The sequence below is a fragment of the Rhea pennata genome, chromosome 4 (assembly GCF_028389875.1).
Source record: "Rhea pennata isolate bPtePen1 chromosome 4, bPtePen1.pri, whole genome shotgun sequence".
Taxonomy (NCBI): domain Eukaryota; kingdom Metazoa; phylum Chordata; class Aves; order Rheiformes; family Rheidae; genus Rhea; species Rhea pennata.
Window position 1 is genome coordinate 34,744,332 of NC_084666.1, and position 19,717 is coordinate 34,764,048.

A 19,717-nucleotide genomic window follows, 5' to 3' on the forward strand; every position below is an offset into this window, starting at 1 on the left:
GAGGCCCTTATGGCTAATGTAGTGTCCAGGTAACACTTGGTTGCAAATAGAAAATCATAAAACCTCATGGAACTTTTTGCCCAGACTTGCCTGATTTAGGCTTAAAGGTAGTGGAGAGCTTCAGACTGACGCTACCCATGAGCTAACTTTAACAATGTGATCTTAACCTGGCTTTTCTGACTATTTTATTCTTAACACTTTCACACATCTCACTGCAACAATCTTCTACAGATTCAAACTACTCCTCCTGATACTCGTTTCCAGAAGCCAAGTGTGATAAGCAGCTCTTGGTATTCCTAGCTTGTGGGAGGCAAATGGAATTATAAAAGACAAATAGAACAGCAGGAGGTGTGTAGTAGCTATCATGACAACTTGGATGCCTGAACAGTATTAACCAAATTAAATTTCAAATGTCTAAATTCCCTTTGTACTAGTCCATCCTTGATCACTTTGTGGTGAGAGTACCTTTTATTTTTTCCAAGTGTTACATCTACTACATATCGTAATAAATACAGCAAGCACAATAATAGAGCAGTTACATATCCTACGTATACTAAAGAATTCACATGGAGCCTAGAGAATTAAGAATTGAGCTGTATTACTGACAGGCTGAGGAAGGAAGAGACAGAAAACGAACGTAATATTATCAAAATACTCACAATATAAACTTACACGTTTAAGTTGCTTGTCATACTGATCACTCAGAGAGCAGTCTCTCTGTATTTCCCCTTCATGCCTCCTGAGAGTTTAGAGCCCTTAAATATGGGTTCTGAACCATGACTGTAAGTAACCTGTAGCCACCAAGGACTAAGGCATGACTTCAGCTTCAAATCCAGGCCAAAACACACATGCGGCTGAGCATGCCATCAGATAGCACGGCACAGTCAACTTGCCAAAAGCAGCTTCTCACACTACATATCCCCTAGCCGCAGAAACAAATTTTCTCCTGCCTTTGGAATCAAGATTAGTTTGGAATCAAGGCTGTAGTTTAGAGACAAAAAAAAAAAAAATACTCCCCACTGAAAGTCATAGGAAAAATCATACTGTCACTGTGGCCACTTCTCACTGAGACCTACTCAGAAACCCGGACGTTCAAGAACAGGCAAAGATTAACTATCTTTAAATTTCATTTTACGAATTGCCTTCACTGCAGGTTAGTGACTACCAACCCAAGGCATTATTTATCACATGCTAGTCGTTCATTACTAGTTTCTGATACGGCTATTATTAACCCACAGTAAATGGCAGGAAACTTCCTCTTCCCTCCATGTGGACCACTTCAGAGAAAGACATTTACTATTTATTTTTACTTTGCTAAGTCCTTCAGACTCTGACTGAGCTTCTCATTCAGAGGAACAGTAGTCTCTTGCTTCCAACAAATATTGCAAACTAGCAGATTCAGAGAAAGAATGCATTCCAGAGATCAGAGAAATGAGCCCCATGGGAAAGTACACTGCCACCATAGACAATGTTGCAACTAGATTCCAAAAAGAAAATTTCCAGCATTAATTACCACCCTGCTCAGCATATGATCCATCCTTGACAATATAAAATGGCATTGCTAGGATTCAGCTTGTTTATATTCTGCTTAAAGTAGCCAAAGAAAAACACTTGAATGAGACACTGGGCAACAAAGGCACAAAAGCAGCTATAAAACAAGAATTGCCAAACACTACCCTCCCTGCAACTGCAAGAGTCTGCCCCACAGGACGCACTTGGTTAGCTCTGCTATAAATGCACTGTAGGTTAGTACAACAGAGAAGAAGAGAGCAGTGGTTTAAATGCAAGACTGATTTTTCTTCCTTATCTCAAAACTATAAGCCAGAAAACTCTGGACACAAAAAAAAGTACCAAATCTCATTTCTATACTGAACTAATACTAGCAATCAAATGGTTTCCTATCTAAAACACTCCAAATTGCTGCAAATGTCACAACTGCCAGCCCCAGGTGGACCTCAAGGCACCCTCTAATGTTTCAAGTTAGAAAGTAAGAACAGTTTGAGTCTTGCCAACCTCTTTAATGGTTCTGTTTCATCACAGATGCTCTGCCCACGGATAAAGGTGTGCCTCTGCCCTTATTTCGCTTTGCAAAAGTACCTAGCAGAAGCAGGAAAGACAGCCCCCTAGCAAGAAAGTGAAGGCACAGACAAAAGGGAATGGGATCTGATGCTGCCAGGCTCTCACTCCTGGTTCCCTGCCTCACACTGGCCGGAGTGGAAACAGCCTGCACGCTCCTCATGTATCTTCCTTATTTAAGTAAGCCTTTTCTTATCTGTTGGCATCTGCTGGCCATTTATTTTGAGCTATTTATTAGGAAGTGAAACTCTGCACTGCCAGAGGGAAAGCAAGAGCACAGTGAGGGACTGTAGCATCCCACCTGCCTCATTCTGAGAGGTCACAGCCCATTTTCATCCCCTTGGGCATCCTGATTACAAGACACCATAGACTGAAGCTAGTCAGTGAAGATGGAAAAACAGAGAGAGAGAGATTTCTATGGCTGAAGTGAACTACCTGACAAATACATGAACTTCACAGTGCAGAAACAGACATCTTTATCCTCCTGAGGACAGATAGTTTCTTTCCATTTTAGCAGAGTTATCTGTAGACACACAGGAGAACTGAGACAGAGAGGTTTAGGTAGCATCCTTTCCAGAGATGAAAAAAAGGTATTTAAAACTTTGTAAGCTACTTGAGAGCAGACAAAATGCCCTTTGCTGTCGCACTGTTTTGTAAAACTCAGCAGTGGAAACAAGATGCAGTTTTGCAATGAACACCACGACAGGAAATATACCTTGCTCTAATTATAGTCTCTATTCCACAATATCCTCACCCAAAACTAATTGGGTTCATTTTCAGAGACATTGAGAGAAAAAAAGACATCTGAATTCAAATTTAAACTTACAATTTTTAAAACGTGGACACAGAGCAAAGTTGGATCAATGAAATCTGTGTTCCCTAGCTAAGAGTTTTCTATATTTTAACTGTAATAATATACATACAAATTGAAAGTTTTGCAAGGAACTCTAGCTTCCAAGCTAGAAGTGACATGCTTTGTACTTCCCAGTCCATGGTTTACCACGTCAGCAGGCTTTAGCACAGCTACTATAGTAGGAGACAATTAAATACAAAACTCAAATTATTCTTGGCACCACAGTTTCTCTTTAAAAAAGTAGTATAAAATTGTGCTTTCAAGTTTATTACATACATACTCAGATCACCTGGCAGTACAAATTCGATCTGCGTCAGGTATGAGCACACAGGCACATTTCTGCTGACTTGCTACGTCATACAGGGTAGTATGAAGCCTACTCTATGTCTGCTGAGAAAAAGTGAGCCCTAGCCAATTTCTATAAAGTTTCCCGGACTATTTGAATTTGTCTGGATGAGCAGTTTGAGGATATACTAGTGCTTAACACTTTGTATCATATGTCTGGTAAGATCTTTGATCTCCTCACATTCAGGCGGAACTTCCTGTGGTTCATTTTTTGCCTGTTGCCTCTTGTCCTGTCACATGGGACAACTGAAGAGTTTGGTCCCATCCCCTTGACACCCTCCCTTCAGGTATTTATAGACATTGATAAGATCCCCCCTCAGTGTTCTCCTCCCCAGGCTAAACAGGCCCAGCTCTCACAGCCATTCCTCACAGGGCAGACGCCTCTGCTGCTCAGCATCTCAAAACCAGTCTCTTCTTCTTGTGAAACCACTGCCTTAGACTATGTCAGGAACAGCCAATGGGTCCAACTTTAACCTATACAAAATCTACAGCTACAGCTGTGTGTTCTGATTTTTTGAGTTTTTTTTTTGTTTTTGTAAAGCCCACTATTGGCTTTACTATTGTAAATCCCTGCTAAGAATTTTTCATTACCATATTATTGCAGCCCACCTTATTCAGCAGTAACTAAGACGCATTTAACATTTCAAAGGGAAAAAGTTAATTGGAAAATACCTAGGTTTTCTTTATTTTAGCTCCACAGTGCAGATAGAAATCCAGCAAAGATCTAGTGGAAGCGGTCGTAACTCCCAGCAGATAATGAAACTCATCAAGAATCAGCACTAAAATAATTAATAATTCTGACATTGTATCTTCTATATCCCCAACTTCAAACAGAATAATGTTTGCATTTAAAAATAAATATATCATCCTTTACTTTGTCTTACTTTGGTAAAGGACAAGTGCAAACATAATGCCTAAAATTAGGGATCACACTTAAGAACTTTACCTTACCAACAGATTTCTATCAGATTTATATCATATTCTGGAGCTGAAACAATGCAACATCAGGAATCCAGTGTAAGACCAATTGGGTATGCATACAAGTTAGTTCCTTTTCTTGAATGAAACCACCGTTTAGTTTCTTTTCAGCTTTATTTCTGATGTATTAGACTACATAAAGTTGGCATCTGCCAGGAACACATTACCTCTACCTTTTTCTCCTGAGCAGTCAGAAGTATGAATGGCAACATACAGACTGGCCATGGACAGATAACAGCCATCCTTTCTTCCTCTAAAGGAGTGTTAAAAACTAGCTCTAACCGTAGGCAAAACAGCTAGATAGTATAAAATCCCCATGTGAATGACCAATGTTAGGGTAACTGAAATGCAAGGAAGCACAAACATAAGCCCAAATTCCAAGCACAATTACGCAAACGTCCACTCAAATCAGGGAGCTGCATAGACATTGGTGTGGCCATTGGCAATTATAATTGGGGTGCAACTGTAGTATTTAGGAGAGAACTGACATTTAAGCGCATAAAGAGAGCACTGTCAAAAAAAGAAATTCATAGAATTAGCCAGGTAACCTAAATAGAGGAAGAAAATCTAGATAAGCAGTTTTTTTGCAGTGAAAGTATCTAGTTACTGTAAGACAGACCACTGACAGAAAACCTGAGGTTTTGCCTCCTGAGGCTAGAAGAAATGAGAAATTCAACGGAATTAAACACTTGTGCTTTTTTGGGAAAGGTGCAAAGTAACTGCTCTTGTTTCTTGAATGCTCTCAGAATGCTTCTCTCCTTCCCCTTGCAGGTTCACAGAACTTGCAGGAACTGCTCAAACTCCCCAACTCCTACAGTGAGCCAAGGACTCACAGATGAGACCGAGACAGTGGCAAATTTGAGCTCTAAGGAAGGAGAGGAAGGTGTCTCCTTCCACAGGTCTTACAAATGCCCTTAAGTCTGCTTGATCTTTAAAACTAGTAACAAGCCTGGGCTGTTTTCTTCAACATTTGTCTATCAAAATTCTCCAGTCTTCATATATATATATATATGAAGTCTTGATATACAAAAGCAAAATAGTAGAAAATTCTAATGAAAAGCAGAATTTTGTTGTTACCTGACACTGGCTCCTTTAAGATCACAGAAGTGTGTGAGTAAAGCTTTCACCACATCATTGCAGACAACTTTAACTACATCAATGTGACTCAGCCTCTGTCGCAGCTGCTTGGCAATCTCCCAGAAGTCTTCAGATAGCAGCTGGTACAGCTGCCCTTCATCTCTGCTGAGTTGCCCATACCAGGACAGGATGTAATCTCTATAGCTGTAGTCAAACACTGAAAGGAGAAACAAAACATTAAACAGCAAAATTGGCAAACGGGGAAAGCATACCAGGAGAGCACAAACTTAACCTCCCACCCCCCTTCTCAACAACCTCATGGGTTGCAGATCTTATTTTTGGGGGGTTAAAATTCTCTCCAAAAATGTTTGTGATGTTACAGAAATCTGCACCTGAGAGGCTACTGGCAGTCACTTTGCAAAGCCTGTAAGTGGATTTGCTCAGAGAGTGAGGTTACTAGCTATACACAAACCTTGAACTAATACCTGTCTCTCAGTAAAGTGGATTTGATTATGTGAACTATCATATAATTCGGCTGTGGCAGACTGAAGTCAACCTTTTCTTAACATATGAACTCAGTCTCAACTTCAAAGTCACAGTTAAAGCAAGCGGCAAGATTTTTGGAGCTCAGAAGACAACAATACTGACAGTACATTAGAGGCTCAGAGGAGCTAGAAGTAAGAGAATAGGTTAGTGAGACAGCAGGAACTTCAAAAATGACATGGCATTCCAAACTATATTTATAAGCAACAACCCAGATAACTATAATTGCAAAATTTTCAGCGTCATTTTCTACTGTTTTGACTTTTCTTTTTGACAGTATTTGTTCATAGCCAGTTTTACTGATGCTTTAGTAGCAGATGTCCCTGGAGTTCCAGAAGGGAGCAGGAGGTGTTCAGGAAGCACACATGGGCCATGTTCAGCAGTGCCAACAAGGTGTTTATATACATATATATATATATATGTGTGTGTGTGTGTGTGTGTGTATATATATACATATATATATATATATACACACACACATATACATATATATATATATCTCCAATTTGTAGCTACCAGAGGAATAACTGAACATGAAGGGGGAAATTAAGTTATGTGTATGTGATCTGAGCAGCTTCTTTACCAGACATTCTGATCTCAGACTTCCAACACCTCATTTGTCAGCAGAAGCCCGTAGTTTAAAGCTGTCATGGGACTCTTACTTCTTACTTTCTGCTTTGAAGGACAGTTGTTTGTCTGGCTGCTTAGTAAACTATTAAAAGCTCCCTGGCACTATGAAAATGAACAATGTAATAATAGCATAACAACCTAAAATGAATACTTTGCTTGCCTGAAATACTAACTGACTTCGTTTGACATTGCTCTGTTTAATAAAATAAAATAAAATAAATTATTAACGTTTCTGGTCAAATACTTTATAAGAATATAAATCGACTTCCTCAAGCTTATAAGGAAACAAACTTAGTCGCTTCACTGAGACAGCATTTGTTAAAAGCCTTTTACTAAGTCATTTCAGGACTTCTAAAATTAATTATTCATCAAAAAAATCACTAAATAAGTAAATAAAAAGAAGTTTTGAAATTTCAACTCCTCATTCTGATCCGAGAAGGAAAGAAATACTGAACCATTTTGCCAAAAGAAAATTCCAAATTCTGAAACTGATCCAATTTCATCACTTTTCAAAAATGGAAGAAATTGTATTACATTGAAACCTACAACCAACAAAGACTGATAAAAATCTTTATATAAGGTAGGGATTGTATGATAAAAAAGCAGAGGAATAACACTTCTACACATCTAAGAGCAACCGGGAACAACATTTTAAAAACAGATATTAAGTAATTAAGTCTCCTATAAGAATATACATTTTTGTAAGCATCCGTTTTCCCCCACAGTTGTCACCATGTTCTTCTGCAATCATCCTTTTCTTATTGTTTCAATAATTCTCCTCTTCTGCACTCCCTGAAACGCTACGGAAAGCCCTTCACAGCAAGGATATTCTCTTTTCAGCTATCCTGCAACACACCCACCATTTCGCAAGTGCATTCACAAGACAGTGCATTTTGGTATTTGTGGCAATTATCACCGACAGATGATTACTTTTTCAGATTCTCTTGCAGACGTGCTCTCTACCCTGAAGTGAATGCAAGAGTGCAAAGTAATGATTTAACATGACATGATATGGTTATCACAAGCTATACCTGAAGAATACTTTAAATAAAATTTAAGCAGAAAAAGATAACAGACTAAAACATTGTAAAGTACCTGGAAAAGTACTGCTGCATTTAAGTAAATGTTAAATGCTTAATTATTTGTTACAGCTTCTCCTCTTCCTCTCTCCACCAAAATCCAACCCAAACAAAAAAAAGCCCTATCTTCATCCTCAAATCAAACTAAAATATTACGTTTCTGTATTAAAGTCTTTAAAGAAATAATAAATACTTTTAATATATTAAGCTCTATCATTTCCAGTATATTAATTTTTTTTAATTTCAAGGGATAAAGGCCAGTTATTCACTGTATTGTATTTTAGCTATTATTTTTGTCACACAACACAAACAAAAATGACTTCTATACTTAAAACTATTTACTAAAGCTTCTCATGTTCATGAAATCTTCATTTAGACCATGGTATTAAAAAATTGGCAAAACGCTGCACAAGCTCCCAGACTCCAGGGACTGGACTGGGAACCAGCTTCAGGTCCTAGCTATATACAGTGTTTTTAGATTTCATTTCTGTTGTTAAAGTTTGTGCTAGGAAGAATTTCAGCTTTTCACCGTTTGCTCACATTTTACAACATTATTCAAACTCCGTAAAATTGACATGTTTCCTTAATGGACATGTTTCCTTAATATCAGACAAATAAATTTATGTTCAAATTATTTCACCCACACACTTTCTGCCAAAAGTGCTTCGTTCCAAGTGTATGAATCCCAGCAGCAGAGAGAACATGACTTCAGATTAAGCTCTTTTCCAAAAAATGAACTGTTTGGGTCCAAATTTTTAGTGCTGTGAAAAATTCAGCTTTTCAAACAGAGCGTGGCAGAAGCTACTGTGAATTTTGTTTCTAAATGTCAATGAGTGAATCTTAAACTGGGAAGTATGATACAGTGGAATTAAGCTCTTTTTGTAAAGAGAAGTCCTGCCCTACACACTGAAAAAGGTTTCTCTAAGGGATCAACAAAATGTAGATAGGCAAGATCTTATCCATAAATATAATCTACACAAATTCCTCAAGTATTTTCAACAAGGCCTCACTCAACAAGGGCTTTAAGGAAGCTAAGCAGCTATGGAGTAAGGGGTGGCTTCCTGGCATGAAATATTTTAACAGAAAAGAAACAAAGGATACAGTTAAATAGTCATTTTTCATAGCTGAAAAATTTCAATAGTGACATTCTGGTGAGATTTGGCCCATACTATGGCCCATGCTGTTTTATTTACTAATAAATGACCCAAAATAGTAGGTAAATAATAAGGAGACAAAGTTTTCTGATACTACTTAGTTATGGGAGGTAGCAAAGACAAAGACTGAAGACCACAGGACACTCGGTGATTGGACAATAAAATGGAAAATGAACTAAAAGGCCATCTTTCTGCAAGGGAAGTCTACTTACAACGTCATTTTACAACTGTTCTGATTTTGGACACTTAGGTTTCATAAAAAATGCTGCCTGCTAGCAGGGCTGGTTCATAGCTTTCCCTTACCTTGTATCTGCAGCTTATGCAAGCAAGCTGTAAGGATGGACATAAAGAAGTACCCTGAAGCACTGTCCTCTTTACTATTATGTTATCAACACAGGATAGGAAAAAAACAGATAACTAAGCAGTAGACAGAAATAAACAACAATTCCTTTTTGGCAGAGTGACTACAGCTTAGAATGACAATTCCAAATAATTCTGTTATACTGCCCTTGGCAAGAAGTGAAACTATCCAAGACAAGGCAACTGTTACCAGCAGATTAGTACCATGGGAAAACTATCTCAAGCCCATAATAGTTTTAAGTTTATTAAAATAAGACTGATTGCTGAAATCACTAGTTTATAATGGAAACATAAATAATTCCTTCAATTAAAACTAAGGATGGCCACCAATACCTAGCCTTCCAGCTGTATTAATAAACCATACAAAAGATGCTAAGGAAAAGAACAAATACCTATAAGCATCTGATGAGAGCCTAAATACACAAACACACAAGCACACACATACATATACATATATATATGTAAGATGCAAGACACTTGATAGCTAACAGCAAAATTTATATAACATAGATGATGATCAATAGCTAAATTAGTCAAAATTAACCAAAAAGACTGTCTTTTTATTGCCAGGAATAGCATTTCTGAAAGCATTTTAGAGGATAACATCCTCTAAAAATGTTATCCCTGTATCTTAAGGGGAGCATAAAAGCAAAACAAAATTGGATTAAAAAAATATTGCAAAACCCCATACACTGTGAGAATCTGACAACATCTACTCAAAACCTCATGCAACAGTGCCAGAAATCTGAACTTTTCCCTAAGATTACAACCTCAGGAAAACTGAAAGTCTACTACATGAACGAGACTTTAAAACATTTTGTTAAATTTCATGTTTGATCTTGATAGTCTATGCAAAAATAATTGGAATTTACAAATGCTTTTTAATTCACATCACTGTAAGACAACAGTATGGCACTAATTAAACAAACACAGAGAGGATATTCGTAACATTATTTAACCCTAAACCTGTAAAAGAATGTTTATAGCATTAAGATAGCTACAGATTTTGGAACTGCCAGAGAGCAAGGAGTGTACCCTCTCTATTTTCAGACAGATTGATCATTTTATTCTATTAAAATAAAAGTATGTCTTTTGGGGCCTCATCTAGCATCTCAAATTTAAGTTTGACTCACTTCCCTAACAAACAAACAAAAAAAAGACAACTTGCTTAAATCTATGTGTGATAGAGTGAAAGGTGCAGTCTCATCCTGTTAAACTACGTTACAGAAGACAAGCTGGCTGCATTAGTCACTTAATTAGGCCTGGGAGAAATACAATCAATCAGACACGTTTATTGTCCAAAATACACAGTGTAAAAGTAGTATCTGTTCTGAAAAGAAATAGCAGAAAGGCAAGTAAGTCATCACGATAGTAGGTCCTCAAAAAAAATCATTTAAGTATACTGGTAACTTCCTTTTAGCTTTAGTGAATAAGGATAGACTTAAAAGTCTAAATGAATAATCTTATGAATAAATGCCTGAGATGAAGAGCTGTCATGTTTTTACAAACCACAGGTTTCTCTTACATGTAAGCATCAGAAGTGAAGTTTAACACAGTAACTCTTCACCCCAATATTCTACAATCACTGTTGTCTCTCTCCAACTACTCCACTACCTCTGAATTTTTGCTGGTTACATAAAGGTTTCTTTTCAAATTCCAATGCAAGTATCCAAAATGCAAAAGTGTGCACGCGGAAATACAGCATATAACTTGACTATGCTTCCTTGGGATGCGCATGCACAATGTTCATACGCTCTCTTCTTTTAACATACCAGCCAAATAAACTTTTTCTTTTTTTAAAAATCTTCTTTAAGTTCCAACATTTCCAACCTGCCATAATGTTTGGAGTAACAACAAAAAATTGCTTCAAAGTCTGACGCTATCCAAAGTTCTACAACAGTTTTGCAATATCAGTGAATCAGCTGGAAAATGTATAGAGAGAATGTTCTTTTTTATTATAAGCAAAATATTTTAAATCTTTATGTGTGGTTTTAATGTCCAAATTGTGTAAGAACACTAGTTCATGTTCTATAATCTAAAGCACTAGTGACTGCATTTGTGTTCAACGATGCTTCCTAAATTATAGCAGCCAGAAGTACAAGTGTGTGATTTCAGATTCAGTTTCCATAGAAAGAAAAATAGGAAACACTAAAGTGAAGATTATTTGCAACAGTCTACTAGATTTAACAGTTCATAGAAATCAATCAAGAGTCCTTGAAATGTTATCCTTGTGTTTGATTTACAAGCATTAAGGACTATTTTCACATACTATTTTCACATGTTTCTGTAAAAGAAATAGCAGTTAAAATGACAAGATGTCAGTTAAACAGCAAAAACAACACCAGTTACTTACTACAGTGGATCTCTTGGGAAGACCAAGACCTTCCACCTTTATTTTAAAACAAGGAAAAAGAAACCAGGGTCATATTCTAATATCCTGACATATTGTGGAGTCATGATGTGCTAAGAGACCAAAAGACACTGAGCATCTAATGCTTCCTTGTCCCATTTAAGACCCACCTTCTTTCAGCGCTTTATCCATGTTGTGAGAAATGACCACTCTCCTGGACTGAACTGACTCATGGGAGCTTCCAGACCAATTAATCTGAAATGAGAGAACATTCATAGTAAGAAGAAGGAATAAACCAAAAATAACAGAAGAAAAGAGACTCAAGGTGGTAATACTGTATCTTTTGGAGGTTTTTTTTAATCCAGATACTGGCACTCCAAATGATTAAAACAAAACAAGTGACAACTGTCTTAATGTAGAGCACACATTAAGCACACAATAATACTCATTGTTGGGTACTGTACAGCTTGACAAATTATCTTAAGGCTGTTTTGTTTCTAAAAGAGAGCTGTATCCATCTGCAATTCAATGCATTCAGTGTAGCACACGTGCATGTATAAAACAACTGCAAATCTTCTATTCAGTACTTTCACAGCTTCCCAAGACCTCAGAGAGACAGGTCAATGGCAACTCTTCCCAGCGCTATAGACTTCATTTGCCCTTATAAACTGCCTAAAAACGAAAGCGAGGGCCTCAGCCTTCTAACAGTAATTTTGAAGGAAGAAGTCCAAAACAGCATGAATCAAAAGCACTTCTGGCTACTGCATCTCATACTGCTGTATTAGACAGACATTTGTCTATTTTGAAATATTAGCTCTTACAGTGTCCAAACGGGTGGGTGGATAGAAAAACATTTTTCAAGGCATAGACAAAAATCTGTGATTCATGCTGTCCCGATATATAAAGGAGTATAATTAAATCAGAAATAGAAACTGTCTGCCGCTGCCATTCAGCCTACTTCACTCCAAGTGGTGGCAACTCAGACTCATACAAATGCAAGTAATTCAAATTACTGGTGGCAGACAATTTGTGGAGGGATGCAAAAGGCAGTTCCCAAGCTATACCTATTCACCTTGTACATACAGAAAAGAGCTCAGCTCCACTGAGAAAATGTTCCCCAATTACTACAGTGTTCATTAAATAGACAATAAGAAAGCAGTATCAGCTTTAAGAAAGACTTAAGTAGAAAGAGTCTCTAGTGTTTTTAAAGGTAGCATGCCACTGTTTCAGCAAATTTGCAGGCTGAAATTTGCATGTTAATTCAGGGTATTTTGGTGCAAGATATTTCCTTTCTACTGCAAACACATGTACACAGAGTCTAGTATAAAACACATGGAATGAGACATAGATGAAGCAGTTTAAGTGCAACCACAACAGCAAAACAGAGCTGTTCTGAGACACTCGCACACCTAATACACACCATATCCATGGATGTTTTCCAGGGCTTGAGTGCCCTCCTCCCTCCCAGCTCCTTCCATCCCTAGAGAATTTGTTCCAGCATTTGGGCGAGCTCAGCAACAACCTCCACGCTTCCTCAGACACCACTGTGCTCCTCTAGACCTTTTTTTATTGACAATAGCATCAATGGCAAGAACAGCAAAACATCAGCATCTTCACTCTATTTCCCTCCTTAATTACAACTTAATTATGGGTAGTAAGAATATTTTTAAATAAATAGATTACTATCAAATTAACAAAGCCCTACAGATTTCCATAGCCCCCTTTCATGTGAATATGATGTTAGTAAAAACGTAAGTTATAACTACATGAACAGTTCCAGAAGTCTTTAAACAGCGTATGTCAGAAAGTATTTTTGATGTTTGGAAGGATATCTAACAAAAATGGGTGTAAAATTCCAACACGTCACTTCTAACTTATTTTGCTGTGCTCCCTTCACACAAAGCCATTTTAATACTAGTCGCACAATTACTTGAGGATTTTTCTGCTTTATTTGCAGCAGGAAATAAGATGACTTGTAACCACTCCAATTTAAAAGAGAAGAGAGATGCTCATGGAGACATTAAACATCCCCAATACATTTGGGGCCTCGGGGGGGGGAGAAATTCTGAAAATGTGTGTAAGCAAAGTAATTTAGGTCTTTTCCTAAAGAAAGGCCTCCCGACTCACACTATATCCTTGACATACTCAGTTTTTATCTAATATTTGCACTAGCTTGAGGGCTGTACCAGATTAAATGTTCTGCTAAATTGAGTCATAACCACATCGAGTTGGGAACAACAATCCCCTAACTTAGCAGCATTGCTCACTTTATAATGCTTATATTTTGCAGTGAGTGTTTTTTCCAACCTAAAGTGTTCTCACAAAGTACTAGCCAAATTTCTCCTTTCCAAACTAGTTTAAACACAAGTAGAGATAAGAAAATTTGAGATGCTGAACTCCTACTTTTGCCTCCTTATCTGCCTCTCATTTCTTTACAGTAGAAGAACGAACACAAGACAAATGCTTTCAGAGTGGGTATATGATTGCAACCAGCTTTCTCCACTTCACAACAGCATAATCCAAGATGCACAATTTTGCAAAGCAGGCTTCTTGTACAATTTGATTCTTTTATATTTCAGCCTTGAACACTCTCATGCTAACAAAACAAAGCAGAAAGAGGACTGCCTCAGTGATTAAGCAGCAGCATTCCATTGAGATACAAAGTCCCATTTCAGTTTGTAAAAAATATATTTCATTGACAAGTGTTTTGTATGGCTGGTAGCTTTGACTGCTAAATGGCATCAATTTTCCATTTAAAAAAAAATCAATTAGTGGCACTGATGATCATCACGAGAAAATCCTAGTAAGACACATCATCAAAAAGAATTTAAAAACAGTAAGAAATGAATACCACCATTAACAATGCTGATTGCAAATGTAATTAAAGGACAAGAGAAGGTGTACTGTGCACTGGATTTTCTGAGAAAATCTCCATGTCAATACAGGTATTGTGTAAAGTATTACAGACAGTCTGAGAGAAATGCACAAACCACAAAAAAAGAAAAATACACTATCTTAAGCTTTGTTTAAAAACAAATTTTCAAGGACAAGTTGAGAATCTAATGTATAAATAAATGGGATTACTTAAAGGCATTAGAAAGAGATGCCAGCTGGGTTTGTTCAGCCTTAAGAAATGGTTAAGGGGAGACCTTACTGCTGTATATTTAAACTGCTATGTTCAGGTAGCATTAAAACTATCTAATGAGAAGGTACAGAGAAGACAAAGCCAGACTCTTTCCGGAGGTGCACTGTGATGGGACTAGAGGAAAGAGACAGAGCAGGAAATTCCAGCCAGATATAAGGCAATTTAGATATTTAAATGTCAAATACTAGAGCAGGGGCCCAGCGTGGCTGTGGAGTCTCCATCCTCAGAGACTTTCAAACCTGCTCTACTTAGATCCCTTTGGAGCCGGAGGTGGAACTAGATGATCTCCAGAGCTCCCTTCCAACCTGAATTACGCTATGACTCTTGATAACCTTGCAGAAAATTTAATTTAATTTAGAGACTGATCTAATGAACCACATCTTGAATTGCTTCCCTAGAACAGCTGATCAAACACAGGTTCCTCCAAACCTCTTTCTTTCTTACAACCTTATGAACTTCCATTTAGCAAAATCTCTTAGGTCTTACTAGCATAGACTTGCTTTATTTTATTTTTTTTAATCATTTTAGTGGCACTACTGATGCTGAATTATCTCACCGGACACACCTGAGTCGGATGGCATATGCCAAAAATCACCTCAGTAACAACAGTAATAATCCAATAATGTATGTTTACCAGCACCTGTGGTAACCTGTGGAATTTGAATTTTTCAGAAAATTCGCATTCCAAGCTCAGCTTTAAGAGCTGAGAATAAGAATCCAGCATATTTCACTGCAAGATTTTCTTCCCTTCCCTACCTCAAATCATACGGGAGAAAGAGCAGGTATGCAGCTGTCATACCATACCAAAAAGGGGGTTCAGCCAGAAAGCTTAAATTCTGATGCTTTCAGGCTTTTCTTCATGTCACTTAACTAAGCAAAAAACATGCTACATTTCATGAAACAGCTGCTCAAACTCTGACTGAGGCAAATCTATCCCTAATTTGATTTAGGTTAGTTCAAAGCTCTAGCCTAGATGCTCTCTCAAACTGATTAAAACCCAGTATGATTCCTTGATTCACTTACAACACGCACCAACTACACAAACTAGCTCTGGCTTGTACTGTCACAGCCCAAAACTGAGCGCCCTTCTGCAGAGTTTACTGTCAATGCAGAACGATTTAAGTTGGACTAAAATTAAGCCCTGATCAAGCAGCTAAAAGGAGGGGGGGGTACATTTGGCAAGAACGGGGAAAGAATGAGACTCCTACCAAACAGCCTGTTTCCTGGCACAGTCTGCTGTCCCTTGAATTTGAGTTTGCAACCTGGGAAAAGGATGTGTGTATTTCCTGCAGACTTCTGAATAACGCTACTCATTGTTTGATGCTTTTGAGAATGATTTAAGATATAGACTACAATAGCCTAAAAGGCCTGAAATAAAATCTAGGCTGGCACTGAAATAGCATCTTAGTCTAGATTTAATCTCTTACAGATGCAAAAAATTACTACCTTAATGGCATTTACTGGTGTACAACAATTTAAGTAATTCAAAGAATTCAAGTGTAAGTGTAAGATGATAGAGAATTAAGGAGGTATTTCAAAAACTTAACCGAATAAATGGTACAGCAAGGAGCACACAGGAACACCTTGCAATATCAGCATCTCAACCTGCAACCCTCAGCACTCTAATGCAATTCTCAAAACACAGCAGCAGAAGCAGACACAGGGCAGGCAACCCACACCCACATTTACTCTGTCCTGGAATTAAAGCCAGAAGCAGAGAAAAATTAACAATTATTCCTATTACATTAATTCAATTGCAACAAAACTAAGACAGAGCTCAGAACAGAGCACACAATATAAAATGTACGCTGCACATGAGACAGTCTTAATCAGGGATCTCAAAGGCAAGGGTTACATCTCTTCCAGCATACAAAACTATCCAGTGACTCATAGCTGCTTGCTCCATTCACGACTTCCATTACTTTCTTCTTTTCTTTCTACAGCATGCGTTTAACATCAGACTGGACTTTGATAATAGTTACTACTTCAAATAATGTTTTATTGAATTCTACGTAAATCCAACTTTAACTGAGCTGGATAGAGGCTTTTTTTCATAATAATCAAGATTATCTCACTCATGATGCAAAAATAAATGTTCCATTCACAGAAGAGCTAGTCTTCTTTATTAATACCTTTATTTCTATTTTAGGTTACAAAGCAAATTTATACGAATCATATTAAGGATTAATCCACATATATTAGGGAATACCATAATTATCAATTTAAAACCAACTTGTTTTAAGCCTGTAACTACCATTCTGTTAAGCATCATCTTGACAACAGTGTTGTTATATCACCATACCTTATTTCTACCAACAGAGCAGTTTCTATAACATGTAAAATGGATTTATTATATGGTGATCTTCTACCTTAAATGTATTGTGTTCAAAACTGAAAAAAATCATGGCAATATAAAACTTCCTAACTAGGACACAACTTCTTTAACACATAGTTCCATATTTTTGAATTTGAAAAGCTGGTCCCCAGCTCTGGGGCCAAGAGAGCCCTGAACCATGAAACCAGAGAACTGCTGGGGAGCCAGAAAAACCTGCACCGGTGACTGCTTCAGCTGCAAATTCTCAGCTCAACAGAGAGAAACTCCTGCAGGCCCATCCCAAACCCCTTTCTCCCACACAATTTTTCACCCTACCAGGGTCCCGTGTTCTACCTGCTTTTAACAAAGCATCGCAAAACATGCGGAATGAATCGGCATTGATTTAATCAGCATTAACTCGTCCTCCTTCGCGGTGCGCGCTGAACTGGGGAAAAAGAAAGCACCCTTGACACAGAACGACTGCCCGTGTGAGCCTCCCATATGCACAACGCAGACTTATTCCCCTCGTGCCTGACAGGCTCTGGTGGCAGCCTGAGAAAGTAAGCAGTATTTTACATACATGCCTTTTCCTCCAGCAAATTTTACTGCTCTCCTTTGCAGAGCACAAGGCACTTAAACCTGGTAATTATAAGGAGCTTGATAAGAATTTATTTTCTGCATGTTTCTGATACGTGTGCCTTTTAGGGTATTTTCAACCACAGAGCATATCTTGAATGCAAAATCCTTACACTCTGACCTTATTACAGAGGTTTCAGTTCCAGCTTTGGGCCAGCCCTGCCTGGGACCAGGCCAGTGAGATGCCAGTCAGCCCAGCGCCCATCCGGCTGGCGTTTCCGGCACCGCTCCGCTACTGGGAAACGTGAACTGGCCCTCTCCTGATGTTTTTTGCCAGTCACAAAATCCCTCTCAAGTCAGTGGCACTCCCTGCAAAGGTAAAGGCAGAATTGCTGCTGATTTGCAGCAAAAGATGAAATGCTAGTCTAATGCAACATTAAGAAAATTAAATGTGAAGTATGCTACAATGCAGAGCTAAAGATGACATAGAGGGTATGACAAAAAAAAAAAAAAAAAAACAGAAAAGGTAACATGACAAGACAAGAAACCATTAAATATATACGATGGATAAAATGCTATGTGGAAAACTAAGTTTACTCAGTGCTAAGGAGTTATGGGACAACCAATTATGATGCAGAGTCTGAAAAACATTTCATTTCTTGAAATCAGCCTTCTCTAAGGATTAAATTATCACTCCAAAGTTACACCTGCAGGTAATCAACATGCACAATCCCAACAAAATAACAATTCTGGAAAAGCTTATTAATCTCTAAAGATAAAAGATACCAGCAGAGCTCTAAAAATGAATAAGTAATGTAGCAGAGATGTTCAAACTACAGGCCCCAAAAATGCAACTATGCACTCAACTGTAATTGAACATTTGAGTCTCATGCAGTATATACTTAAAATTCTAAAGTACTCCTGAAATTGGCGGGCAATGCTATGTCACCTTTTTATTACTTTAATTTCAGGAGCTACCTAGTAGCAAGCATATCTACATCATCCAAAGCAGACTGTTAATCTGTCAATGTAACAGATACTTTGCTCAGAACACAAGTGTCAGACTTTTCATTTCTATTAAAAACAAATCAAACTTACCCATATAATCTCCTTCCAAACAGGAATGACTTTCAAATTAAAAAATGACAGTGACTCAATATTTGGGCAGCCCAAGAGCTCTACAGTCTATAAGCAACAGAAGAGCAGCTAGCAGAGACTCTAGTGACTGACAGAAATAACAGCAAAAAACCCTGCAGTATCAGAGGTTTCAAAATACTCCTTCATAGAGCAGAGAAATAGGTAAGACTGTAGAAAACACTTGTTTTTAGGCTGGAAAAAAAAGCCATCAATACCTTTGAAGACTTGCGGAAGTATCAAGATCATGACTAAAAGAAATCAGGAAGTTATTCCTTTCCCTCCTGGTTGCTCTAAACTGTTCACTACCTGCTCTGCATTATGTTTGAAATTGAGGCCCATAAATGACGAACCTTCTTCCTCCTACAGCTTCTGAGGTGCCTGCTAGCTTACCTTCACACGCTTCTTCGGGCCACCAGTGAAGGAAAACAAAACTGCACGTCCTTCCTCTCTGCCTCCCTTTTCTTCCTTGAAAAGGGCAGAAAGCTCAGCTCGGATGCCATAGTAGATACCTCATGCAGGTAACTTGCCGCCCCACCTGAATCACCCTGACCATTTCCAGCAACCTCACTACTCATCCCTCTACGATTTAAATAAAAAGAAAACAGTATCATTTTCTAGGATCCAGAGGTTTCAGTGATTACTTGATCCAATAAGAAAAGATTTATCCATGTCATCCTATTAATGCCAGATTTGCAAAAATCCTGTGTTCACTGATGGAACAAACCACTTAAACACATAAGGCACATACATCTCACTCAGGGACCAAAAGTAAGAGCAAAATATTTCTGAGAATGGAAAGCTGCTAAGCAGAAGCAAACAAGAGTGACCAAGTACGTGAGGAGTTAATTTTTAAGAAAACACTGAGAGCTATTGGGAACCTCTAGCCACGGTAAACTAAAAACAGGACATTAGATTCGGTGTACCCTTTTCTGCTAGGAAAGTACGTTTATTACCTTTCTGCTAGTTCTGCAAGACAGACCAGGCAGACCAGTCTCTATACAGAGCATCATTCACTTAATTTACAGCAACTAAATTTACAATACAGTAACTAAATCTAGTAAACTAGGCCTTGGCGTTAGCGCTCCTTAAATGAAAACGAT

The 19,717-nt window shown here is 37.9% G+C and overlaps 1 protein-coding gene across 4 annotated transcripts in view; it reads right to left on the minus strand.

Moving 5' to 3' along the window:
• The window catches only part of SNX25 (sorting nexin 25), an 82,362-nt gene that overhangs the window by 59,308 nt on the left and 3,337 nt on the right, over positions 1 to 19,717 (minus strand). For all 4 annotated transcript variants that reach the window (XR_009958404.1, XM_062575711.1, XM_062575712.1 and 1 more), the window contains exons 2-3: positions 11,616 to 11,700; positions 5,330 to 5,546 (exon numbers count right to left, since the gene is read on the minus strand). Coding sequence is in view for 3 of the 4 variants with exons in the window: in XM_062575711.1 (XP_062431695.1) it covers positions 5,330 to 5,546; positions 11,616 to 11,637 (239 nt within the window). In the remaining variant the exon portion in view is untranslated. The remainder of the gene's footprint in view (positions 1 to 5,329; positions 5,547 to 11,615; positions 11,701 to 19,717) is intronic.